Source organism: Aulonocara stuartgranti (genome assembly GCF_965226115.1).
Source record: "Aulonocara stuartgranti genome assembly, chromosome: 3".
NCBI lineage: Eukaryota > Metazoa > Chordata > Actinopteri > Cichliformes > Cichlidae > Aulonocara > Aulonocara stuartgranti.
Window position 1 is genome coordinate 43,636,614 of NC_138941.1, and position 27,544 is coordinate 43,664,157.

General features: G+C 40.0%; 2 protein-coding genes across 3 annotated transcripts in view; both read left to right on the top strand.

The window, feature by feature from the left end:
* Window positions 1-27,544, top strand: part of LOC309702779 (Fc receptor-like protein 5) — a 56,720-nt gene that overhangs the window by 6,189 nt on the left and 22,987 nt on the right. Inside the window, exons 6-11 of the mRNA XM_082527404.1 lie at window positions 18,784-19,041; window positions 25,092-25,349; window positions 25,574-25,834; window positions 26,025-26,297; window positions 26,495-26,761; window positions 27,245-27,526. Coding sequence (XP_082383530.1) covers window positions 18,784-19,041; window positions 25,092-25,349; window positions 25,574-25,834; window positions 26,025-26,297; window positions 26,495-26,761; window positions 27,245-27,526 — 1,599 coding nt within the window. The remainder of the gene's footprint in view (window positions 1-18,783; window positions 19,042-25,091; window positions 25,350-25,573; window positions 25,835-26,024; window positions 26,298-26,494; window positions 26,762-27,244; window positions 27,527-27,544) is intronic.
* LOC309702806 (uncharacterized protein) lies at window positions 5,560-7,203 on the top strand. Of its 2 annotated transcripts, none has more exons than XM_082527439.1 (6): window positions 5,560-5,787; window positions 5,992-6,108; window positions 6,231-6,299; window positions 6,458-6,508; window positions 6,606-6,671; window positions 6,798-7,203. In XM_082527439.1, the coding sequence occupies exons 1-6, from the start codon at window positions 5,775-5,777 to the stop codon at window positions 6,872-6,874; spliced, it is 393 nt and encodes a 130-aa protein (XP_082383565.1). In that variant the 5' UTR covers window positions 5,560-5,774; the 3' UTR covers window positions 6,875-7,203. The 2 variants fall into 2 exon arrangements, with proteins under 2 accessions (XP_082383565.1, XP_082383566.1); XM_082527440.1 differs by having other exon boundaries at window positions 5,995-6,108.

Genomic DNA, 27,544 nt, shown 5'->3' on the forward strand with positions numbered 1-27,544 from the left:
AGCCAGCCTGGGATCGAACCACCGACCTTCTGGTTAGTGACTGCCATCTGAGCTACAGCCACCCCATACAAAGAAACAAAAAACCTGGGACATAAACCCAGTACATGACACATAAAGACCTGAGATATGGAACAGGGAGCCTGGAATGCAGAAAGACAGGTGGGATAACAGGCACACAAACCAGCAAGAAACAGAGGAAAACACTGATCTTAAATACACAGGCAGTAATGAGGGAGTGAGAAACAGGAAGGAAGCACAGCTGGGAATAATTAGAGATAATGAGGCAAGAGGAAAGCAAAACTAGACACACTGCACACAGGACGGGCTATCAAAAAAACCCAAAAACATGTAGCATGACATTCATAAAGATGCAGAATAGACACTGAGACATGAAACACAGGGAAGACGTAGAGACAGAGAAACAAGACAAGCATTTAACACATGGAGACAAAAGGAAAACAAGGATACAGAACAAAACCTTCACTAGAGACATGACAGCAAGAACACAGCGAACGGCAAAGAACAGAACAGGAAACCAGAAACTATAAATACGAAAAATCCCAGAAAACAATAATTCAAAGAATATATCCATCCATCTCCATCCGCTTTATCCGAGGCCGGGTCACGGGGGCAGCAGCCTAAGCAAAGAGGCCCAGACCTCCCTCTCCCCAGCCACCTCCTCCAGCTTATCCGGGGGAATACCAAGGCGTTCCCAGGCCAGCCGAGAGATATAATCTCTCCAGCGTGTCCTGGGTCTGCCCCGGGGCCTCCTCCCGGTGGGACATGCCTGGAACACCTCACCCAGGAGGTGCCCAGGGGGCATCCTTGTCAGATGCCCGAACCACCCCAGCTGGCTCCTTTCGATGTGGAGCAGCAGCGGCTCTACTCTGAGCCCCTCCCGGATGGCCGAACTTCTCACCCTATCTCTAAGGGAGAGGCCAGCCACCCTTCGGAGGAAGCTCATTTCCGCCGCTTGTATCCGCGATCTCGTTCTTTCGGTCACTACCCACAGCTCGTGGCCATAGGTGAGGGTAGGGACGTAGATCGACCGGTAAATTGAGAGCTTCGCTTTTACACTCAGCTCCCTCTTCACCACGATGGACCGGTGCAGCGTCCGCATTACTGCAGCTGCAGCCCCAATCCGTCTGTCGATCTCCGGCTCCCTTCTCCCATCACTCGCGAACAAGACCCCGAGATACTTGAACTCCTCCACTTGGGGCAGGAACTCATCCCCGACCCGGAGTGGGGACTCCACCCTTTTCCGGCTGAGAACCATGGCCTCAGATTTGGAGGTGCTGATCCTCATTCCCGCTGCTTCACACTCGGCTGCGAACCGTTCCAGTGCGAGCTGGAGGCCCTCACCCGATGAAGCCAACAGAACCACATCATCCGCAAAAAGCAGAGATGAGATTCTGAGGCCACCAAAGCGAAAGCCCTCCGCCACTTGGCTGCGCCTAGAAATCCTGTCCATAAAAATTATGAACAGAACCGGAGACAAAGGGCAGCCCTGGCGGAGCCCATCACCCACCGGGAACGAGTCCGACTTATTGCCGGCAATGTGAACCAAGCTCTTGCAACGGTTGTATAGGGATCGAATGGCCCGTAGCAATGGGCCAGACACCCCATACTCCCGCAACACCTCCCACAGGACACCCCGAGGGACACGGTCGAATGCCTTCTCCAAGTCCACAAAACACATGTAGACTGGTTGGGCAAACTCCCATGCACCCTCAAGTATCCTGGAGAGGATAAAGAGCTGGTCCAGTGTTCCGCGACCAGGACGAAAACCGCATTGTTCCTCCTGTATCCGAGGTTCGACTAACGGACGAACTCTCCTTTCCAGCACCCTGGCATAGACTTTCCCAGGGAGGCTGAGGCTGAATATAACGTAAACCAAAAAACAAACAGTGGGTCACCAGAGCCAGGGCTGTGACAACAGCACATTTATTTCAGGTTGCCAAATCTGCTTTCTTTAAGATTTAAAATTTAATATAGTTTAAACTTTGACGTTGACATGTTTTCATAGAAGTCATTTTGCTTTGACATTTCCAATCAGCTCACAGAGAAACCGACACACACACAGTCAACTACAGCTTATCAAAATGTCAAAGTACTCGAGCACTACGGCTGCAACTATTCATCGAGTAATTCTCATAAAACGATTATAAAAAAGCTTTCAGTTTTTTGCTTTGATGCTTCATTTAACAAACAGCTCTGTAGAGTTCAGTCGTCACCATGTGAACTCGAGTGTTTCACCCACATTTGCATCTATAAATAGACCTGCAATAGAAACATATTAAGAAGCACGCCTGTTGATAAAAAGTATGACAACACTGAACGCATGCAGACCCAGTTTTCCAACAAAAACACTCATAAAAAACAGCAGCAGTGATGATGATGCTGACACAGTTTAACATGCAGTCAGTCTGCACACATGTAGCAAAGAGGTGGAGCTGTTCCAGAGACGGTGAGCTCAAGCTGAGTGAAAGAAAATGTGTTTCTAGTGTGTAAAACAGGAGCGCTGTTCCTGTCTTCACCATTAAAACCTTTCCTGGGAAAAAGCTCAGAAGTCCTTCATCACCTGATCAATGAACTCTGACTTGAGGAAAAGTGAACTTTTTAGCTGCTCCATCCACGGCTGTTTATTTTGCACAGTGTTACGAGTTCAAAAATTGGGGATGGATACAAGAGGAAAAACCACAATAACAACACTGGTCCGGCCGGGTTAAGTCAAACGATGATTTTAATGATCACACACGTGGGAGATGGACACTGTATGCAGACAGCCTCAGATCTCATCACAAAAAACATAGTTTTGTGAAATCTGGGTATTAGAACGCCCCTTCATGCGTAATGACAGGTGTAATACAATCAATGTTGACAGTTTTATTTAACACAGAAAATAACATTGTCTCCTTCCCGAGGGCAGATGAACTGTTAACTTGCCTGGTGTCATGTTTAAATCAGGCAGCTCACAGAAGGCTCACAGCAGCTCTCCAACATTTTATACCAGTGATAACTGCAACAAGAAGGGAGGAGTCTAAAGGGGGGCGTGGGCTGTACCATGACCATATTTATACCAAGGCTTTCATTACATTATTTTTCCAATTTAAAATAAAGTAATACAAAATATTAATACAAATGCTTTAATATTTACAATTATAAATATAAAGGTTTTTTGCAGTAAAACTCAGACACTGACCTGGGGCTGTTAGGTTGGACACTGCATTATTATTAACATCTGCATCATCAGAACCTCGTTTACATCAATGCAAGAATTTGCCTGAAAGAACAGAGTAAACCTCATTACACTGACTTTTTATCATTGCAGCCAACACGTAGTCTGCACACTGAAATTAATTCTAACACTAATCATTCAAATAATTATGATAATAAGCTGCTGCTGGAAACAGTGATGTCTTTGTTTTTCTCAGTTCGTAACAGGATCACAGTGAAACTGCAGCACAGCTGGTCTCAGATATTCACTGGTGAGACAATCACTCTCAGATGTGAGATTCAGGGAGGTGAAGGAAAGGTGTGGAAATATGAATGGACAGCACCCAACAAAAAAAGGCCTCCAACATCCAGTGAATACAGGATCAGCAGAGTTTCAGTGTCCCACAGTGGAGACTACAGATGTTGGGGTAGCAGTGACTATCTCTTAACAGGATGGAGTGATGCCTTCAGACTGACAGTTTCATGTGAGTTGGACCATGATTCATGCTGACATTTCATGTTTTCATCTGTCTACTACTCATTGGTGTTCATTCAAAACCGAACTGGTATTTGAAGTTTAAATATTTATTCTGTTGTTAATTAATTAATTTTCTTATTGTTATTTTCCCTGAACTAAATGATAACATGATGTATGTTTTCCTGTTTCTTCAACAGCAAGTAAACCCAGAGCCACACTGACAGCACAAAGTTCAGTCATACCAGCAGGGGGCAGTGTGACACTGAGCTGCTCTGTGGAGGGCTCTGCTGGCTGGAAGTTTGACTGGTTCAGACGTGATTCAGTCTCTTCTAAAGCTCAGCTCATGAGAGAAAATGAAGAAAACAGAGTTATTAGTGTCTCACAAGGAGGTCTGTACCACTGCAGAGGAGGGAGAGGAGATCCAGTTTACTACACAGAGGACAGCAGTGACGTCACAGTTACAGAAACTCGTGAGATAAATAATTTTATTTCTGCCAAACTGAGAGATGTCATTTTGTGTTCTGTGCTAACAATTTCATTCAACAACTGTGAGTTTAATAACCCTGAAATGAGAGACACCTCCTGACAAATATAAGAATTTATTCCATCTAATTTTTTTATCTTCATGTTTCTATTTGTGTCTAACTGGATATTTTCCTGTGAACAGTTCCCAGTAAGCCCACTGTGACCCTGCAGCCATCCTGGACTCAGATATACAGCGGTGAGACAGTCACTGTCAGATGTGAGATTCAGGGAGGTGAAGGAGCTCAGTGGACGTATGAATGGAGAGCAGCCAAGTTAAACACACCTCCAACATTTGTGAGTCAACATTTTAGTGACATTGAATTCAGAGTTAAGAGACGAAAGATTGAGAGAAAATCTTTGTTGAACAGATGAACCCCATCCTGTCCTCACTGTGTCTCCATCATGGCTGAGTCCTGGAGCCTCAGTAACTCTGAACTGTGAGGTTGAACATCCGTCTGCAGGATGGAGCTTCTACTGGTATAAAGCTGTTCCTGATCTATCAGAGAAATCCTCCAGTTATGAGCTGCTACCTGATGGCAGTGGGACTGCACAGGACTCCTACATCATTCATGGACAGACACACACAGCAGGATATGTGTGCAGAGCTGGAAGAGGAGACCCAGAGTATCACACTGATCACAGTCAACCAAAGTTTGTCTGGTCTGCAGGTCAGCTTGATTCTGTCTAATAAGTTGTGTCATCACTGTAATCGACCAAGGTTCAGCTCATTATTATTTTCTAATACTAATTTGACATTTTGATCCTAACATCTGTGAGCTTTGTCTCTTCACTGCATGTTGTTTCCAGATGTTCATGCAGCAGCGTCTCTCACAGTGAGTCCTGACAGAGTGCAACACTTCACCTCTGACTCTGTCTCACTGACCTGTGAGGGAAACTTCCCTGAGTGGAGAGTGAGGAAGTTCTCTGAGGACGGCCGACTCTCTGACTGTAGGAGAATGACTGGATCCACATGTGACATCAACACATCAAAGTCAGATACTGCAGTGTACTGGTGTGAGTCTGGATCAGGAGAGTTCAGCAGTGCAGTCAACATCACTGTACAGAGTATGTTATCATACATTTACTACTTGGATTTGGATGATTTAGAAATCACATGAACATTTGTCCCAGCTTTGCTTTATGTGGAGTCATTTTATGTGGGAATAAAATACACATACAGCAGTTTGTTAAATATACAAGATCAGATCTTGATGATGAAAAGCATTTGTACAGTCTGTTCTTATTATTGTTTGTCAGCTCTTTCTCAAAGTGTGCACCAGCTGATGTGACTGAAACAATTGTGTGTGATTGTGTCACAGATGATGGTGATGGTCCTATCCTGGTGAGTCCTGTTCATCCTGTGACTGAGGGAGCTTCTGTTAGTCTGAGCTGCAGTTTGAGAACACAAAAAATACTTTCCAATGTGTTTTTCTATCACAATGACAAACTTATTCAAAATGATCCCCGAGGGGAGCTGAAGATCTCTGCAGTGTCAAAGTCTGATGAAGGTTTCTACAAGTGTCAGTACTCAGGAAGAGAGTCAGCACAGAGCTGGATGTCAGTTAAAGGTGAGCAAGATCAAAAGATTTTTAATTTTTCTGTGATTTATTATATTTATTATATTCGTGTACTGCAAAAGGATTTAGCTTGTTTCATCACAAATGTTGGAGCCTGCATGTTTTAATTTTTTTCTTGAAGTACTTTGTCAATTTATTTCATCTTATTTTACTGGGCTAAATAATTTATTAAAAATTCGACTTTCTTCTTTACAGTAGCTGTGTCCACACCTGAGAGCTCTAAATTTTCTCTTCTGATGATCTTTAGATTAATTCTTGGATTCATATTTATTTTCCTTCCATTCCTGTTGTTTTGCTGCAGACGGTCCAAAGGTGAGAGCTTTTGTTCTTTTTATATATTTTGAACACAGAGATTACAAATAAAGTGGAAATGGGTTACACTAATCTAAAAGACATAACCATGTGAAAACAAACATCAAACATTTTTAATACAGGTGCTGCTAATGAGCAGACGCTCGATGAGGATGAAAATCAGCAGGAAGTGTACTCCTCTCTTCTTCATGGTTAGTTTTTAATGTGATTGAAATATTCTGATGCTATTTGCAACAAGACTGTACTTATTACATTTGCTGCAGCTTTTCATATAAATGTCATCTGCAAGAATATTTGTGTTTAAATTAGTATCACAGACATGAGGTGACTGATTTTCTCTGACCTGCAGGTGATCGTTGTGTCTATGAGGCAGTCAGAAGATGTGAAAACACTGAAAATGGTAAAGTTTACACTTTCATTAATATAGAGCTTGTGGAAGCTGGATGATGATACAGTAACTGTGTTTAACATGAAAGTCAATCAGATTCTTATTTCAGGTCCAGCAGAAGGTGATTACACCAATGTCACATCTGTGATTCAGCTCGAAGTCATTAACAAGACAAGTGAGTGCACAAAATGTGAGATTTGAAATGCAAAATATACATTGGTAATTATTCTCTCTGATAATAAATGCATTTGTGGACAAAGCAGAGAGTGTTTGAAATGCTTTCATTTGATCACCTCAACAGGGCAAAGTGGTGACCCAGAGGAGAGCTCTGACTACAATGATGTCAATCCAAATTCAGCCACAGCTCTAAAATCTTAACAGCAGCTCTTTAGCTGTTTTTCTCCGTTTTGCTTTTGTTTTCTCTCCCATTAGATAATAATTTTAATGGACTTTAATGTACTGTAGATCAGTTTTTAAAAAAAATCTTTTTAACAATTCTCTTAAAGTCTCTTAAAAAAAAAAGGAAAAGATTTTGAGTTCAAAGCAATGATCCTGATAGTCTGAGTTTATATTTCCTTCAGAAAGAATCACTGTGTGTTTCGCTTGATTCTCTCTCATTAGATAAAAAAAAATTTAATAGACTTTAAATTACTGTAGAGCTGTTAGTTTTTAACTTCTCTTTTATTTTTATTATATTATAAATGTTTTTCTGTGAAGCACTTTGTAACTTTGTTAATAAAAGTGTGATATAAATAAAGTGTGTTGTTGTTGTGTGTCAGACTGAGAGTACATGTTACAGCTGTTCAGTGTTGTGCAATAATCCACTGAAAGAGAGCTTTTATTTAAAGGCACTGATTGTCATTTAAAACACTTTACAACCCTCCAACATGAACTAAAGTTATCAACATAATGGGAAGTAACAACTGCTCTGAGGTTATGCTCAGCAGCCTTTTTACTAACTTACGAGACTTGAATGCAGGTGGAGGTGATTCTGTGTGGAGTTTCCTCCATGAACTCCTCCTGATGTTGTGTACAGTTTGACGTGTGTCAAATAATTGTGGTGCTTTTAAAAATGCAACATTTTCTTCAAAATAATATCACACAACACTTCTTTTTTCCTCTGAGTGACCTGTGATGCTTATATGTGTATACAAATGTTGTTTCTAGCTGTCTGCAATATGCTGTTTATTAATCAGTTGAAAATGACTCATGATTTCTGGCTGAGCTCCAGTAAAGAGGAAATGCAGCCTGTGGTTGAAGAGAAAAATGTTGTGTTCAGTAAATGACTTGTTTTAGCAAAGAGGCAACAAGAAATACAGACAATAACAGCACAGTGGTGTTGTCTTGACAACTACATGCTGACATTGTCAAATATGAATATAAAGTATTTCCTTAGTTGAAGGGATAAAAAGTGTCAGGTGTGCCCCTGTAGCACTGCACTTGTTCTCTGTGTGGACTGCACATTTTTATATGATCTACTGGGAAAAATACCACACTGTGAGAACTGATGAAAACTCTCCTTTAGAAAAATATTCAGCATTTAGTTGTCAAGAGAAGCTGTGAAGAGTTTGTTTCTCACACTGTAACCAGCTGTTTTATCATTATTTATATGTTCATTAAGTTATTCTGTTTTCACTTCATTGCTATCTGACATCTTGCTAACAGAACATTTGAAGTCATCTCTTCTCTACATCACAGTGTGATGAGTCTATTAAGTGAAGGAGGACAGAGTGTCACATCTTGACAGTTATTATTATTATTATTAATAATAATATCCCAAAATTCATAGCGCGGCCCAGCCAATTCCAGTTTCCAAGAATGTCGGTACCTACTTAGTTTTAATATTACTCTTATTACGCTTTCTGGGTCACAAAATAAACTTTTAAGATATTTTCAGGCGAGAATGTAGCTGTGTGCACTTCAAATATCTACTCTGTTTATCAAGACATCACATATTGGCAAAAGTGCTCCTTTTTGTTACCCACCAGCTCGATAGCTAGCCGGGGTTTCAAGGCTCACAAGAGCCGGCAAGAACATTGAACTACCCGGCACATCGTTTTCAGATCCCCGCGGTCTTTGGCTACTCAGGTTAAACATGATATAAGTCACTTAGATGATTTTAAAAATTTATTTTTTTGGCTTTTCTCAGTGTTTTATTTGTTCCTGAGTAAATCATTTTGGCTGAGATTAAAGTTATAGTTATTACACAGCTGAATAAACGTCACACAAAACTGATTAAAAAGTGTGAGATGGTAGAATTTACTCCAGTGTCCTGTTATATTTTAGATAACAAGCAGACGGCTGAGTTTATTATTAAACTTTACTGAGACAATCTGCAAATTTCATTAAAGTTTAATAAACTATCATCTAGTCTTTATTTTTAGTTAGCACATATCTTAAACACTTAAAGCTGTAAGCTAATGATAGTTATATATAAGAGCAGATGCTGCTGGTGCAATAAGCTGCACGTTTTACATCCAATGGATGCATGATCTGATTAGTCAACTATCAAAATTGGCATTTGTGGCAGCCTTAGTCTGAAGTCATAAAACAAGAATTGTGTATATTTTTTGATGGGTGCATTTTAAAACTGGAAACATGACGATAGAGAACAACCTCTTTGTTCTTCTGAGCGGTCTGTCGTCCTTACACGTGTGTAGCAAACTGTCTATTCTGCTGTTCGCCTTTTTATCAGAGGAAACTGAAAACTCTCATGATTTCTGGCTGTGCCTGTGGGTTGAGCCACAAATCTTTTGTTCAGCAGGTGTTATGTTTAATGTTTTCAGCAAACTTCACACAGCAGAGGAAACAAGGAATTCAAAGAGCACCGTGGGAAATTCATAAGCAGCTGTTTTCCTGATTGTTGATTTGTGATTTGCTCATTTAGTCCTTCTGTGTTCAGTTTGTTTGCTACCTGATGTGTTACTACAATATTTTAAGTTATTTATTGCAAGTATTCATTATCAAAAATACATTAAGTCATCATTTAAGGACGTTTTGTGTAGTACTTTAGTACAAAATATAATCACTGGGTTGTGTTTGGAGTTGGTTGCCAACAGAGGGAGTCATTTTATTATGACTTCATCTGCTTGGCTGGATGTTAAATATTAGAAAATAAAAGTTGAAGACTTTGACTTCAGAGTCTATTATTTGCCATGTCATGTTGCAATAAATAAATACAATACACACAGTTTTCTGTGTCTATAAAAAAAAGTGTGATGAGCCTTAAAAGTGAAAGAGGATGAATTATTTCTTCTGAGCAGCCTTCAGTGCTTTTGTCACTTGGTGGAAATGATTTTAGTATCACACTCTGTGTTAGTTAGTACACATCTGTAGCATATGCTGCTTTTTGTATGCTTTTATTTTGAAAAGTAGTTTTGTTACTTCCTAACCTCATCCTCCGAATGCAATGAGGTGAACTTAAACTTAGAGCAAAGAGGACATAAAGGAAGTCGTGGCAGGAGGCCGTGGAGCTGTTTCTTTGGAACCAGTGTCAGACCTGGAGGAGGAGCCAGACCCAGTAACAGGTGATATACAACTGATAGACGACAGAGTATATCTTTACCATATTATTGCGATTTATTTAAGGCCGTTGTCACCATATGCAGAGTATTCTCTTGCACTGCTAGTTTGCTCTGTGTGATTTTATTTTTCATTGTCTGGCTTGTTTTTATTGTTTTATTTAGGAAGAGTTTATCTTTAAGTTGGCTTTAAAATACAGGAATTTACTGTAAATAAATAGAATTTTATTACTACTGCTCTGTATGCCTTTACTGCCACCCCTTTAAGCTGCTCTAGTCTTCTGTATCTCTTTTTACACCTACATGTGTGTAAATGACTGTTGGTGGTTACTTTCTATCCTCTCAGAGGCTTTTTTTTATCCACTGAAAGGCCTCGTGGTTTGTGACCACCTAGAAAAGAGGAAATGCAGCCTGTGGTTTCAGCCTGAAGTCTTCTGTGTTACAGATGTGCTGTTTTATGTTATCAGCTCATAGCAGAGAATTAACAGGGAATTCACACAAAGGTCACAGTGGGAATTTCACTTTGTTCTCTGTGTGCATGACACATGTTTATATTTGCTCCCTGTACCCGAATAACAGTAATAATTTTCTCTGGTACATTTAAGTATGGATGACAGTGTGTGACAGCAGATTAAAAATGGTGTCACTGCAGTGATGACACATACTAAACTAAAGGGAAAAAATGACGTGCTGTGAAACCATGAAAATAAATTTCTCACACTGCCTTCATACAGCTGCCTTCAACTGTCACCACAAAACAGGCGTTTCAAAACTTTTGCTCCAGGTTTTTGGTATTTTTAGGTTCATCTCAAAGTATCACGTCTACCCTGTGAATGTTAATAACTGTTAATAAGTTCACTACATCACCACCATCACTCCTATTAATGGAGCCCACTCATCCCCAGACTCTGAATCCTCTATGGAAGGCTTTTCAATCAGATCTTTGAAGTATTCCTTCTACTGCTTACAATATCCTTGGTTGACATCAACAGTGCTCCAGGTGTACTATAAACTTTTTACTCTCCTACCACAACTGAGTTTTAGTTTCAGCTGCAGCCAGGGTTGCAGTGTGCTTGGCCTGCCTGTACCTGTTAGCCTCCTCCAAGGTGCCACAAGCTAATAAAGCCTGAGAGTTTGACGTCTTCAACTTGATGGCTGTCTTTACCTCTCAAGTCTACCATCTGGAATACCACCACGACAGGCACCAACAACCTTGCAGCAGCAGCTCTGTGCAGCTGCCTCAGTAATAGAGAAGAAGAACACGATGCAGTCGGATCCCCAGCCTCCTTCAGAATCCTGATCCAACACACCACCAGGTGGCGATCATCTCAGCTTCTTGCTTCATCTGAGAGTCCAGAACATAGGGCTGCAGATCTGATCATATGATTACAAAAGTGATCATCCTTCAATCTAGGGTGTCCTGGTGACATGCGCTCCTCAGGTTCAAAGTTGGTGTTCATTATGGTCAAACTGTGATTAGCACATTAGTCTAATAACAAAACATCACACAGGTTCAGCTGATGCAGAAGGTGAGATGATTCTCACATTATGGACATGTGGCAAAAAGCAAAAACTAGTCTGGTGCTGATTTTTTGCTGTCAGCTGTTACCTGTTTAGCTCTGGGGTAATGATGCATCAGCTTCATGTATTCTTGAAGTCAACCCACCATGTGTCATTACACAAGGGAGGCACTTAAAGCTCAAGTCGAGTGAGGTGGACCAGAGAATAGGGCTGTATCTACACCTGACTTGCTTCTAGACATTTCTCACAGTGAATTAGCAACCAAAAAAACTGGCTTCCTCATCTAAGTACTTAAAAAAAACCAATATTTATTTATTTATTTTTGTTTTGCTTTATTTTCTTTCTGATACAGCTTACCGTGGTTGTGCCAAGTAGATTTCATCACAAAGTTTTGAAGACATCCCACAATCAGAGCATTTGGGTGTTCATAAGGCTTACAATTATATTCAGAACTATTTCCTCTGGCCTTGACTGAAGAAAGATGTATCTGGTAACATTACAACACGTCACATGTGTCAACCAGGCTAAAAAGCTGTCTCGTATTCCAGGGATTTAAACGTTGTTGTCACGATTAGTTAACGGACTCAGGCGCAGACCAGGGAAGGGAAAGGTACGGGAAAGAGCTGCACAAAAAATCTTCAGTAAGAGATGAACTGATGGAAACAACTCACAGATTCAGATTTTCAGCCTACTGAGCAACTGACGCTGATAGCACAACGATCCAGCGACGAGTAGCACAGTGCTGCCTATTTAAGTAGGACTCGGGATTACGAAGATAGGCAGCAGGTGTGGAAATGGCAGGTGCGTGGGCCAGGGGCGGGAGCCTGTAATGTGCACTCCCTCCAGTAGGAGAGACAGAAAGAGCAAAACAACAAAAACACATGTTGCGTAATACGTATCAGCTGGTGAGGCACAGGGACCATGACAGTTCTGCTGTCCATGTGCCCATTTCCACAGTGTGGAAATAATGATGGTTTTTTGAAACAGGGAAATGTGTAAAAAAAACCCTTTCATGTTCCACCTGTGCTGATGGCAGAGACTGCAGAGATTCAATCATCTGCTGCTCTGTGAGTTCCACCTGTTGACATTCTTTTGGGAACTCTGCCATTGATCAGTATCCATTGCTGCCAACTACGTAGAGGCGTATGTGGTTCCTGGGCTTGGTTGGGTTCTATCATCATGAAGTTCATTAAAAAAAATGTTTCATGAATATTTGCTCTGACTGAACTTTTGAAGGCTGGACCAGTGTGAAGTTTGTCTCATTTTAAACTTTAGATGATAAAACTTTCCTGTTCTATTCTGTTTTCTCTTCTGGTCCTAGAAGCACAATATTTCAAAGTGGAATCAGCTCTGTTTCACCAAACTTGTGATACTTGTATTTTCAAACTGAACTTCAGCCCACCTGTGTTACCTTCATGGTCCACGAGGGGGCCCTGGCCCACACGTTGGGAATTACTAGAGCCGACAAGGTGGTAACTCAGAATACAGTAGTTTATTTGTAAAACATGTATGAAAATAACATGTTTGTCAGCATCAGTGGTGTGAAGCATGTGTGGCAGAGCTGAGAGAGATTCTCTGTTTGTTCTGATACAATGTGGTGGTAAAATAATGTTTGCCTGCTGGCTTTCACAGAGGTGTTATATCTGTCACTGTGAGTCAGCACTGAGCTGCCGAGCTCGCTTCAGTAACACAATGATGACTTAACTATCTTTTTCTTCTGCTGCAGAATTAAAATGAGGAAGAACAATTTAAGCTAAATATGTGTGTTGCCTTCCAGAAAACATGTTTTATCTCTGACAGCTGGCAGCAGAGAGAGCAAGATGCAAAGTTTTAAAAACTCAGTTTTTTGTCTTTGCTGGTTGTCATCTCTTGTAGGAATGAATTTTTATTGATTATCCACTTCCTCTTTCCTCTCTCAGTTACGGTATGTTAAAAGCATCTTGCTAAATATGTAATATGTTATGTATGTCTATGTATGTCATGTATGTGGGCATATGGCAGCACGGTGGTTAGCACTGTTGCCTCACAGTAAGAAGATCCTGACTTCAATTCCACCATCAGGCCGGGGTCTTTCTGTGTGGAGTTTGCATGTTTTCCCCATGTTTGCGTGGGCTCTCCTCGGGTTCTCCGGCTTCCTCCCACAGTCTAAAGACATGCGTTCTGTGGGGATAGGTTGATTGAAAAATCTAAATTGCCCATTTAGATTGTGAATGTGCGACTGGTTGTCTGTCCCTGTGTGTTACCCCTGCAACAGACTGGTGACCTGTTCAGGGTGTTCCCCACCTGGGATAGGCTCCAGTACCCCCAGCGACCCTGAAAAGGATAAGTGGAAGCGAATGGATGGACACATGTATTTAGTTACCAAGTATATTTTAGTTTGTACAAGATGTGCATTCAGATTATTTTTTTTAAGTTTCACAGTGTGATATTATATATGGCCAAAAGTATTCACTCACATCCAGATCACTGAATTCAGCTGTTCCAGCTTCTTAAATTCTAAAACCAAATGGTGGAGTCCCGGGTATTTACACCCTAATGCAGGTTGTTGCTTAACAGGGTCGTTGGCCCACTATTAATCATGTGACTCAAGTTGTGAAAAAAGGCGTGGATCACTATCGCCAGAGGTTTTGGGTAAACCATAAAATTGTGTGACCTTGCCTCACAATTTCATGTGAGCTATCGTCACCTAATGCAAGATGTGCCTGGGCATATGGGAAGGGATCTCAAAACTAGATTGTAGGTGGCAGATGGTTGGTGTCATAAGCCATCCTCTCTGTTCAAAGATGGTCGTTCACAGTGACATAGATGTCCTGTTTCAAACGATCTGTCTCTTCTGTCCAAAATGTGAAGATTGGCGTCCTCATTGGCATCGTTCATCTGACCTTGAAGTGAACTACTTTTGGTATCAGAGGCTATGTCTACACTTCGACCTGTTGTTATTTCTGTCTGCTATTTATTTACTTTCTGGCTCTTTGAAAGGTCGCGCCAAAATGGACTAACATTCATCGTTTTAAAAAGTCTCAGTTTACGCCGACCACACTGTGCCGCGAAAACTGCGTGTTTCAAATTTATCCACTTTGGAGAGCGTTTTCAATTTTCCTTGATTGAAAAGGCCGTCTCAGTGTGGACGGAAGGCCAAAAGTGAGAGAAAAAGTTGTTTTTGTGTTCCATCCCCATCCAGGAGAGCATCCTTGACGGCGTTTTCAGTCAAGGTCAGCTGAGCTTTTTGAAAACGCTCTCCAAAGCGGATACATTTAAAAATGTCGTTTTCACGACGCAGTGTGGTAGCTTTTATTCAAATTCTTTAATTCTCACTTGCTCTTGCAACTTTGTACTTTTGTGTTACTCGCAGCAACAACTCCACCTCATTGTTAGTCCATTTAAAAAACTCTGTGCTTTTCCTCTGTGCTGGGCCTCAGTTTGCCGCGGCGTTTCAAAGAGCTGGAAAGTAAATAAGTGGGAGACAGAAATGTCTTGCTTTTCACGCATGCGCAGTACTGGAACGTAAGTGTTTTTGGCCGTTTCAATGTAGATGAACAACTCAGTGAAAACGCATGAAAACAATAGTGTGGACGTGGAGCGTTTTCAGACAAAAACGCCGTTTTTAAATTTATCCAGGCTAGTGTGGACATGGTCAAAGTGAATTTACTGTCTGCTCACTGCTCTAGTGAGTATGTGGCAGCTATTACACCTCTTTATGTGTAAACGGGGAACAGGAAGTTCAGTCAAATAAAACTGTTTAACACAATAAAGCAATGCATGCTTGTTGCTGTGCTTTGTATAATTGCTCAGTATGCATCATTCACTCAAGTTACTGCTGCTACAGGACTTAAAACCAAAGTTAAACATCAACTTTAAAAATAAATAAACTTTAATTAATGTAACAGTGCTGGAGCCATTAGGATGGCTGTAGCTGAGGAGGCAGAGCAGCTAGAATCTTCTAATAATCAGAAGGGTTGAGGTTCACTTCCTTCAAGTCAGAACAACTTTGAGTTTAGTAACAGAACAGGTTTGAATAGAAAACAAAAATGGAACCACACAAGAAGCAAGCTGATCTGTTCTGAATATACAGGAACTGCTGCAGTCGAAGCTACAACTGCTGTTTGAGCTCAGTGTGAAAAGGAAGGAAGCAGAAAGAGTCAGAAGAAGAAGTTACACTCGTATCTATATAAATAACAACATCTCTTTCTTCTGCTTAATTTTTAGTACAAAGTAAAACAGTTAAAGCAGCAGAGCTGGATGTGAGGATGAGGCGCTCTTTGCTCTGCGTGCTGGAGTTATTCTGTAAGTACATCACTGACTTTCTCTGTTTGCATGTTACTGATTAAAGAAACTATTTAAATATCATGAGGAGGTGAAACAGTTTGTCTAAGAATGTGATTGGTGCTGACTTGGCTTGTTTTAACACTGTGTGGGATACACTGCTGTTTTACATTTAAAGTCTATACTTTATGAGCTCAGAAACTGATTTGAGGATGAACATCAACTGAAAATGCACATTTTTCAAAGAGTTGGATGATGTTTCAATCTTGATTTCAGGGCTCAGCACACTCTTCTATGGAAATGCTGAAGGTAAGATTTTGCTCTTTTTTCTTTTCTTCCTGTTTATAAAATCTGAACAGTATCGATCTGTATCTGTCATGATCCTGGATTTTGGACCAAGCATTTCAGTTTTGGACTCTCAGCGATTGTTTGATGTTCTCTGTTTCACTTGGTTTGTTGTAGTTTTTCAGTTTTTAGTTGTTCTAATATTAAAATTTTTCTTAGTTTATGTTTTCATTCATATTCTGTGTGTATAGTTATCTTTTCAGTTATTCTTCAAGCTTGTTTCCCATCCTGCTGTGTTCCCTGAGTCTAGTCTGTGTTTCTCTTAGATCTCCTGTGCTTAGTCAGACTTGTCTTCATGTTTGTTTACTCTTTGTCTGGGTCAAGTTTGTGTCTTAGTCTCTGCTTCAGTGTTTATGCTTCCTGTTTTATTTTGACAGTCCCTTGTCCCATGTCTTGTTTTCAGGTGTTTCTTCACTTTGTCTTGTCTCCCTGATTTAGTTCCCTGATTACTACATGTTAGAGCCAATCTGTAGAGAAATATTAGTTTAGTTTAGTTTAATGTGATGGGTAAGAAAACATTAGATCACATGTGTGGTAGCAGGTTAGAATGAGCCAGGACGGCAATGGAAATGTGGACTGAAGCAGCAAATCGTTTTTTGACCGTGACATCGTTTGTTTGTATGTACGAGTCAGAAATAAATCTGGACATCTCACATTAAGAAGTGGAAAAATTATGTTTTCAAAGCTTGGGAGAGAAATTCGCCACTACACTACATGTGTGTACTTCAGCCTTTGTCGTGATTTGTCTCATAGGTATTTTCCCTGTTTGTTCTGTATTTCTTGGTTAGTATCCGAGTTTTTTGCACTCAGCCCTCTCTGGGTTTTCGGTTTTCATGTGAAGTTTCATCAGTAAAGCTGTTTTGAGTTTAGTTCTGCTTCCACTGAACTAACTGTGGTTAGAAATGGCTGTTATTCTAAAACAATTCATGATTTATTTATTTTTTTTTTGGTAAAACTCATTGAGTAAAAGCTTAAAGTCTGCACTTCAGTCACATTAATTATTTGATTTACTGTGGTGGTGAACAGATGCAGAACTACAAATCTAGTAAAACATAATGGCCTTTTTAAAATTCTCACTAAACCTGCAGTGACAATAGTTCTCTTGTTTTGGGGGGATTTTTATTTTTTTTTTGTATTTCTAACTTACAGTACAGGACAAGCCCGTACTAACAGAAGACAGTACAACCGTACCAGCAGGGGACAGTGTGACACTGACCTGTGATGTGAAGGACTCTGCTGACTTAAAATATGAGTGGTTCAGACAAACGTCATCTGAAGAAAAGTCCATAATAACTGGTGAATCGGGCAGAACGATCTCTGTGTCTGAAGGAGGCACGTACACCTGCAGGGCTGAAGGGAAAAATATCATCATTACAGAAAGTGACTCAGTCACAATTCAGAAAACTGGTGAGTTTAAACATTTCACTTGAACTAAAACATTTTTTCTGTTATTATTATTATTGTTTTTGTTGTTGTATTTGAGGTATTTTTAAAGACAAATCAGCATTTATTCACATAATTATGATAAAACCTGCTGCTGGAAACAACTTTTTGCATTATCTTTTTTTTGTTCCCTGTTTTGTTGTTGTTGTTTCTTTTTTTAACAATATTTGTTGAACAGTCTTGGCTGCTGTGAAACTGCAGCCCATGTGAGTTTATCTACAATTCAAACTGAAGTTTCCTGTTTTCATTTATACGTCTGTTTAAACAGGACATCAAGAAACAATTATCTTCCCACCAACAGTTAAAACCCTCTAAAACCTCTAACAATGATCCAGCTGTTTCCAGGCAGCTTACTATTTTATATTTGGTGTTTTTGGCCAATTGTTTGTTGTTGTTTATTAAAATTTTTGTAAAATCAGTAACCTGAAAGTTGCAAGACCCTTTACCCTTTGTTTTATTAAAGCTATCAAACCACATTTCACAGTGAGCAGGTGGAGCAAAGAAAAAAGATCATTCAGGTTCATATTTTTATGAAAGAAATTGTTTTGTTTTTCAGTTTGGTTTTGACTGTTGGAAAATACATTTGTTGACATCTTTTACAACACTGAGACTTTGTATTTTGAGAGTTTAACAGAGTTGTTATGAAACGACAGATAAATGAGCACGCAATAAAAAAGATCATTCATGTAAACTAAGGTTGGGCGAGTATTTATCGACCATCGACGACAGGCTGAGGCTGACACTGGTCGTTTTTACAAGAGCGATTTATTTATCTGCCCATGAGTAAGTTTGCTAATAATGTTGGTTAAAGCTAAGAGAAGCAGTCAACAGGAGAAAAAAAACTAACAGGGCTGTTTTAACAGCATCTTCTTCCAGCTGCAAGCAAATGCACTCTCGTCAGTGTGCCCAAATGCAGCAGCCACTTTGTATTTTTTTGGCAACTAGTTCCTCCATGTTTAGATTTCTTCTGTGTTCTAAATGCACAAATCAGTCCGTGCATGATTAATTGCTCAGCCCATCAAAAAGTCACCTGTGTGTATTTATCGTTTATTGTTACTTACTGGACTGATGAATGTTGGTTGAAAAAATATATGGCTGAAAAAGCAGTTAAATAAATTTCCCCTTTTTTTCTTCATTCTCATCAAACATGCATTGACATTAATTTTATTGGTTTGTCGTATGTCCGACTTACAGTACATGACAAGCCCGTACTAACAGCAGACAGTACAACTATACCAGCAGGGGGCAGTGTGACACTGACCTGTGATGTGAAGGAATCTGCTGACTTAAAATATGAGTGGTTCAGACAAACGTCATCTGAAGAAAAGTCCATAATAACTGATGAATCAGGCAGAACGATCTCTGTGTCTGAAGGAGGCACGTACACCTGCAGGGCTGAAGGGAAAATTATCATCATTACAGAAAGTGACTCAGTCACAGTTCAGAAAACTGGTGAGTTTAAACATTTCACTTGAACTAAAAAAAAATTCTGTTATTATTATTATTGTTTTTGTTGTATTTGAGGTATTTTTAAAGACAAATCAGCATTTATTCACATAATTATGATAAAACCTGCTGCTGGAAACAACTTTTTGTATTATCTTTTTTTTGTTCCCTGTTTTGTTTTTGTTGTTTCTTTTTTTAACAATATTTGTTGAACAGTCTTAGCTGCTGTGAAACTGCAGCCCATGTGAGTTTATCTACAATTCAAACTGAAGTTTCCTGTTTTCATTTATACGTCTGTTTAAACAGAACATCAGGAAACAATTATCTTAATTAATTTCAATTAAGACCCTCTAAAACCTCTAACAATGATCCAGCTGTTTCCAGGCAGCTTACTATTTTATATTTGGTGTTTTTGGCCAATTGTTTGTTGTTGTTGTTTATTAAAATTTTTGTAAAATCAGTAACCTGAAAGTTGCAAGACCCTTTACCCTTTGTTTTATTAAAGCTATCAAACCACATTTCACAGTGAGCAGGTGGAGCAAAGAAAAAAGATCATTCATGTAAACTAAGTGTCAACAAATGCTTTAAATATGTTTTATGCTCGTTTTAGTTCTTCTGATTTTAGCGAGGATATTTTGGAACTGAAACGGAAACTGAGAGATACTCAGCACTTTATTATTGAACTCAGCGATGTTAAAAAGGCCTTTCATACAGTCAATGTGAACAAGAGCCAGGGTCCTGATAATATTAGTGGCCGCCTAATTAAATCTTGTGCTGATGAACTCAGTCCTATATTTCAGGTTATTTTTAACAAATCCTTGCAAACACAACATGTGCCCTCTCTTTGGAAAGAAGCAGTCGTGGTTCCTGTCCCTAAATCTAGTCGTCCAAAAATTCTAAACGACTTCAGGCCTGTTGCCCTCACTTCAGTTGTAATGAAAGTCTTTGAAAAAATCATCAGAAATGTGATTATGAAAGAGACTGAAGGTCAGCTGGATCCAATGCAGTTTGCATATAGGCCCAACAGAGGAGTGGAGGACGCACTTTTGACTTTACTAAATCTAATTCTTAAACATGTAGAGAGTAAAGGGACTTTTGCAAGACTTCTTTTCATTGATTTTTCTTCGGCTTTTAATACAATACAGCCCCATATTTTAATTAAAAGACTTTTAGAACAGTTTGAAATCAGGAAAAACCTGGTGGGCTGGATTTTAGATTTTCTAACTGACAGGTCACAAAGAGTGAGAATAAATGGGGTTCTGTCTGACCCAGTGTTCTCCTCAAGGGTGCGTTCTATCGCCCTTATTATTCACTCTCTATACAAATATGTGTCAGGGAAGACATGAAAACAGGGTCATTATTAAATATGCAGATGACTCTGTTATTGTCAGCTTACTGAAAGAGGGTGAAATTAACCACGGTCCAGTCATTGATGACTTTGTTCAGTGTGTGAGGAGTCTTATCTCCAGCTGAACATATCTAAAACAAAAGATATGGTGATTGATTTTAGGAAACAACAAAATGGGCACGGAGTCACTTTAATTAAAGGTCAGAAAATAGAGCAAGTACAATCATATAAATATCTTGGGACCATAATAAATGAAAAACTGAACTTTGATCAAAATTGCAAATCAGTTTGTAAAAAGGGTCACCAGCACCTTTATTGCCTTAGGAAACTTGTTCATTTCCACATTGACCAAAAAATTTTAACTTTGTTTTATCGTTCTTTTATTGAGTCAGTTTTATCCTTTTGTTTGGTGGCATGGTTTGGTCAGACCTCTGTCACAGAGAAAAACTCTAAATCAGATAGTGAGATGGTCCAGTCGTCTGATAGGTGAGCCACAGTCTTGTTTAGCCTCCCTGTACTCTAAGTGTAGCCGCTATGACTGGTGGACCTACATCTTCACCACCACGTCTGTATGTACAAGCAGAAAGGGGAGTGAGCGGGTCAGCGCTCAGAAACTAAGCTGGCTTCAAACACCATTTATTTCCATAAAAAAAAAAAAAAAAAAAAAAAAGCCAGAGTCACAAATACAAGATAAAATTCCCCGTATACAATAAAAATAGTGTTGCAACCTGCTAAAAACCCTGCCGGCAGAAATAACTATACACTATTAAAACAAGGCTAAAACATGTTTTCAATATACTAAAATTACCCTCCCATAGTCCCATAATTCCACAGTCCAGCCACACATGGGCGAGTGGTCCTTATATAAAAGGAGACAGGAGAGGAACTTCTCTTCCAGTATGATAAAACTCGTCAGCAGTAGACCAGGGAGGAGGCTCCTATCACAGACCTGTCTCCTCCTGACAGCGCGTCGCCGCACAGTCCCGCCCCACTCCACACCTGAACACGGCATCCCTCGTCTCACCGTCAGATGCAGGCAGAAGGGCATCCCTGCCCTGTTGTGAATTGCGGCCATCGCCACCCACTTTTGCTGTTCCTGCCGTTGGGACTGGATCGCCGAACGACTCGCGGCACCCCACAGTCAGGCAGCAGTTCCTTCCACACACGTGCAGGCTTGCACCAGTGGCGGAGCGTGGGGGTGGCTTACTGGGCTTAAGCCCGGGTTGTTTTGTCAGAAGCCCGGGGTATTTTGGGGTGTAATTTTTTCATAGTTAGATGTCTGGCTGACAACTGTATAAAACAAAAAGTACACACAATAGTCGAAGCACATAGTGCACACTGTGGGAATTTACGACTGTGCGTGAATCCCCCCTGATATTGGTATGATCCGAGCTCAGGCACTAAGCGACTGAGCGAGGGGGCGGGGCAGCTGCTGCCTGTGAGTGCGCTGTTGGAGGTTGGAGAGACGGAGCCAGCCATACTAAGGAGAGCTTAAGTTTGACCAGGTACCAAAGCGAATCATTCATACCGTACAAATAATGTAAATATGACGGTGCATCACGAAAGATATCAAACTGATCACTTGACCAATATTACCTTACTTGCTCTTCGAGTGAATCAACAAATGGCGAAATGAAAAGCCGAACAACAGCAATGCTGTTTCTTTGGAGAGTCTCAGCTTACATGTGTGTATTCACAGCTGAAACCAGATATTTACACTTTATGGAAAACACAAGAACATTTTTTTACTGTACAACGTCATTTAGAGTAAACTTGTTTTGTTTTGGATAAATATTGAAATATCTTTTGAATTAGTTAAATGTCAGAATAAAGAGAGACAGAGCTTCTATTTATCATCACTTTGATCAAATGTAGGAGTACATGTACACTAAGTTTATTGTTAATTAATAAGAAACTCCAGACGATTCCATTCTGAGCTGAAGAAGCTTCTGATAGGTTAGTAGAGTCCATGTGAGTAAACTGGTGGCACAGGTGTGGATGCATATAAGGCAAAACACAGAGGCTGTTTCTGTGACATGGGAACATCAAGAGATGTCAACCAAAACACCAGGAACAGAACTGTGGAGCTCCATAAGTGTGGCTCAGTTTGAATACAATTTGGTGCCATTTGCAATTAAGAAACACAGACAGTTTCTCTCTTTACTCTTAAAGTTAACAAATATAAATTAAACATTTAGTCTAATTTGAGGTTTTACCTTAAATAAGTGTTTGTGTTTTTATCTGAAGAGTAAATATGTGGTTTCAACTGTATATTTGATGATTGTCAGCACAAAGAGAGAGAGAGAGGAACAGAGAGGGAGATGGAGAATGAGGACAGAACAGATGAACAAGAGCAGGTGAGACTCATATGTTAGTCAAATGGTTGTTTACCAAAAGTATCACCGTATCACAGGTCGTCATGTATCTCGTGTTTCTTTTTAGGTTTGTTACTTTTCAAATTCTACATTTATTAAGTTATGCAGCTTGTTTGCACAACAAGGCTGAATAATTATATAAACTTTTCTCAATCTAAATATTGGACTTTGGTAGAATTAAAAAATAAGTGTAGTGCAGGTCTATGATGATTTTTAGTGCTGCTATCATCTAGTTCTGATTCTGGTTCTGTCTTGGTTAAGTCCTCAGTAGTCCTGATTTTGAACTGTTGTAGTCCTGTTTTAATTCTGGATCAGTTCTGGGTCTGGTTGAATTGGGGTTCAGTCCCTGTGTCTTGATACAGCCCTGACTGTGTTCTGCCTCGCTGCTTAATTAAAAAACTAGTTTAAGGTGTCCTGCACATGTGATATTTATTTTTCCCTAACTCAAAACAGAGCCAATTAATTTTTCAGTCATTTCTAAACACCCCCCCAAAAAATAAAAAATAAAATAAAAAATCCCACATGCATACTACCCTTTAGGGCTAAGCCCCGGGTGTTTTAAATGTCTGGCTCCGCCTCTGGCTTGCACGCGTTCCTTTTTCTCCTGCTCACCTTTCGTGCGTCACTCCTCTTTTTGTCTCTGCGCTCGCTATCCCCTTTAACAGGTCAACCTGGTGGCTGATAGGCCACCTTGGGGAACGCCTCCACCTCACAGGTGCCTACAATTGTCTGTTTAGTCCACAGTGGATTAAAGGAACATGGTACAACATTAACACACATAATATAAATATGAGGATAAAACCATGCCGTATAAATATAAATAAACAAACATGCAATATAAATATCACAATAAAATCATGCAAATAAAATCAACACTATGTACCAATACACAGATTGATAAAACATAAAAACACAAATTTCCACTGTGTGACATAAGCAGGTACAGAGGATGGCTTTATCAATCCTTAAAAATGGTTCCCATCCTCTAAGGGGTGAATTTCAGCTTCCTCCCTCAGGACGGAGGTTTCTATTTCCGAGATGCAGGACAAAGCATTATAAAAATAGCTTTGTCCCCGTTGCTGTCACTGAATTAAATAAGAACTGTTTTTGATTCGAAATATTAAAGTATGTGTCACAGTGAGTTTTATATATTTACTAGGTATGTGTGTTTTTAAAGGGATGTCAAATGCTGTCATTTTTCTGTAAAGCAAATTTACCTTGCCTTTGGGTATAAATAAAGTTACCTTACCTTACGGTTCTGGGTCCGTTGGACCCAGTATTTTGAGTTTATCATGCTTGGTTTATTTTTGCATTATGGATTGTTTTCTGATGTTCTGGTGCTTTGTTTATTATTATCATTATGGATCTGTTTCTGTTATTCTTGGTGAGGGATCAGTTCTTAGGTTTTGGGTTCTCATGTGTATTGCAGTTTCTGTTCAGTGTCTAGTCTGTCTCTCAGTGTCATGTCTGCATCTGGTTTAGTACTTCTTGTTTCCTGTCTTATTGTGAAAGTCTTTGTCTTATGTTAGTGTGTGCAGCTTAGCTCCCCCGTCTTGTTAGCCCTGATCTCCCCCAGCTGTGTCTCCCTTCTGTGGCCCATTCCCTCATACCCTGTGTATTTAAGCCCTGTGTTTTCCCTTGCTCGGTGTTGCGTCGTACCCTCAGATTATGCCTGTGTGTTCCTGTTCTCCGGTTTCAGTGGTCACTTCATGTTTTGTTTTCGTACCAGCAATAAAGCTGAGGTTTTTGGGTTTCACGTTAGTGTCTGAGTTCTGCGTTTGGATCCTCCTCTCCGCCTGCGCGCACACAGAACCCTGACACTAAGATTGGGCGAGTATTTATCGACCATCGACGACAGGCTGAGGCTGACACTGGTCGTTTTTACAAGAGCGATTTATTTATCTGCCCATGAGTAAGTTTGCTAATAATGTTGGTTAAAGCTAAGAGAAGCAGTCAACAGGAGAAAAAACTAACAGGGCTGTTTTAACAGCATCTTCTTCCAGCTGCAAGCAAATGCACTCTCGTCAGAGTGCCCAAATGCAGCAGCCACTTTGTATTTTTTTGCCAACTAGTTCCTCCATGTTTAGACTTCTTCTGTGTTCTAAATGCACAAATCAGTCCGTGCATGATTAATTGCTCAGCCCATCAAAAAGTCACCTGTGTGTATTTATCGCCTATTGTTACTTACTGGACTGATGAATGTTGGTTGAAAAAATATATGGCCGAAAAAGCCATTAAATAAATTTCCCCTTTTTTTTTTTTTTTTTCCCGTCATTCTCCTCAAACATGCATTGACATTAATTTTCTTGGTTTGTCGTATGTCCGACTTGCAGTACATGACAAGCCCGTACTAACAGCAGACAGTACAACTATACCAGCAGGGGGCAGTGTGACACTGACCTGTGATGTGAAGGAATCTGCTGACTTAAAATATGAGTGGTTCAGACAAACGTCATCTGAAGTAAAGTCCATAATAACTGATGAATCAGGCAGAACGATCTCTGTGTCTGAAGGAGGCACGTACACCTGCAGGGCTGAAGGGAAAATTATCATCATTACAGAAAGTGACTCAGTCACAGTTCAGAAAACTGGTGAGTTTGAACATTTCACTTGAACTAAAAAAAAAAAATTCTGTTATTATTATTATTATTATTGTTTTTGTTGTATTTGAGGTATTTTTAAAGACAAATCAGCATTTATTCACATAATTATGATAAAACCTGCTGCTGGAAACAACTTTTTGTATTATCTTTTTTTTGTTCCCTGTTTTGTTGTTGTTGTTTCTTTTTTTTAACAATATTTGTTTGTTGAACAGTTTTGGCTGCTGTGAAGCTGCAGCACAGCTGGTCTCAGATATTCACTGGTGAGACAATCACTCTCAGATGTGAGATTCAGGGAGGTGAAGGAAAGGTGTGGAAATATGAATGGACAGCACCCAACACAAACAGCCCTCCAACATCCAGTGAATACAGGATCAGCAGAGTTTCAGTGTCCCACAGTGGAGACTACAGATGTCGGGGTAGCAGTGACTATCTCTTAACAGGATGGAGTGATGCCTTCAGACTGACAGTTTCATGTGAGTTGGACCATGATTCATGCTGACATTTCATGTTTACATCTGTCTACTACTCTTTGGTGTTCATTCAAAACTGAACTGGTATTTGAAGTTTGAATATTTATTCTGTTGTTAATTAATTCATTTTGTTATTGTTATTTTCCCCGAAGTAAATGATAACATGATGTATGTTTTCCTGTAACTTCAACAGCAAGTAAACCCAGAGCCACACTGACAGCACAAAGTTCAGTCATACCAGCAGGGGGCAGTGTGACACTGAGCTGCTCTGTGGAGGGCTCTGCTGGCTGGAAGTTTGACTGGTTCAGACGTGATTCAGTCTCTTCTAAAGCTCAGCTCATGAGAGGAAATGAAGCAAACAGAGTTATTAGTGTCTCACAAGGAGGTCTGTACCACTGCAGAGGAGGGAGAGGAGATCCAGTTTACTACACAGAGGACAGCAGTGACGTCACAGTTACAGAAACTCGTGAGATTAATAATTTTATTGCTGCCAAACTGAGAGATGTTATGTTGTGTTCTGTGCTAACAATTTCATTCAACAACTGTGAGTTTATTAACCCTGACATGAGAGACAACTCCTGACAAATAGAAGAATTTATTCCGTCTTATTTTTTTATCTTTATGTTTCTATTTGTCTCTAACTGGATATTTTTCTGTGAACAGTTCCCAGTAAGCCCACTGTGACCCTGCATCCATCCTGGACTCAGATATACAGCGGTGAGACAGTCACTGTCAGATGTGAGATTCAGGGAGGTGAAGGAGCTCAGTGGACGTATGAATGGAGAGCAGCCAAGTTAAACACACCTCCAACATCCAATGAATACAGAATCATCAGAGCTACTGAGTCTGACAGTGGAAGATACAGCTGCCGGGGCAGAAGGGACTATTTCTTCTCAGAGTGGAGTGATATCATCACACTGACTGTGTCATGTAAGATCTTTCATCCAGAGTATCTAAATAAGGAAAAAGCACTTCTTCTTTCTTACAGCTTTATAACTGTCTTTCATGTTGGTCAGTAAAATGTTTAGTTTTTATTCCAACAACAAAAACCTGAACAGCAGCTTTTTATTCACAGTGAAGAGAACAAAACATATGAGAGTAACTTCTCTGCTGTGCAGCTCTAATACATGAAAGATGAAATGCAGAACAAATGCTGAATCTGTCTCAGCTGCTCCACCACATCCACTAAGAAACATTAAATCCACTGATTGTTCCTCATGTGTGTTTTTAACTTAGAAATGCAGCAAATTAAATATGAAAGATTAGTGTTGTGTTTGTGTGATAGTTGTACAGTTTGTTGCAGCTTCACCATTAAAGTTATGTGATATTTATTATTTACATATTTCCACCAAGTTATTTCAACTGGTTTGATTCAGTCATTGACTTTTGTTCTTTTTCTAAACTGAACTGCAGATAAACCAAAGGCCAAACTGAGAGCTGATAACACAGCTGTTCCAGTAGGGGGCAGTGTGACCCTGACCTGCTCTGTGAACCCATCATCATCATCATCTGGATGGAAATACTACTGGTACAGAGATGAGAAATCCTCTGAAGCCCTGACCACACAAGATGCAGTTTTCCACTCAAATGGACAAATCAGTGTCTCGCAGGAAGGACTCTACAGGTGCAGAGGAGGAAGAGGAAACCCAGTTTACTACACAAAGGACAGCCAGTCAGTCAGGATTGGGAAAACTGGTGAGTTCAAAGTTAATG

Excerpts from the sequence above, each read along its gene's own strand:
- LOC309702806 (XM_082527439.1), top strand. Across the intron at positions 6,300-6,457 it reads GTACTCCTCTCTTCTTCATG|GTGATCGTTGTGTCTATGAG; the intron begins GTTAGTTTTTAA and ends TCTGACCTGCAG. Across the intron at positions 6,509-6,605 it reads ATGTGAAAACACTGAAAATG|GTCCAGCAGAAGGTGATTAC; the intron begins GTAAAGTTTACA and ends TTCTTATTTCAG.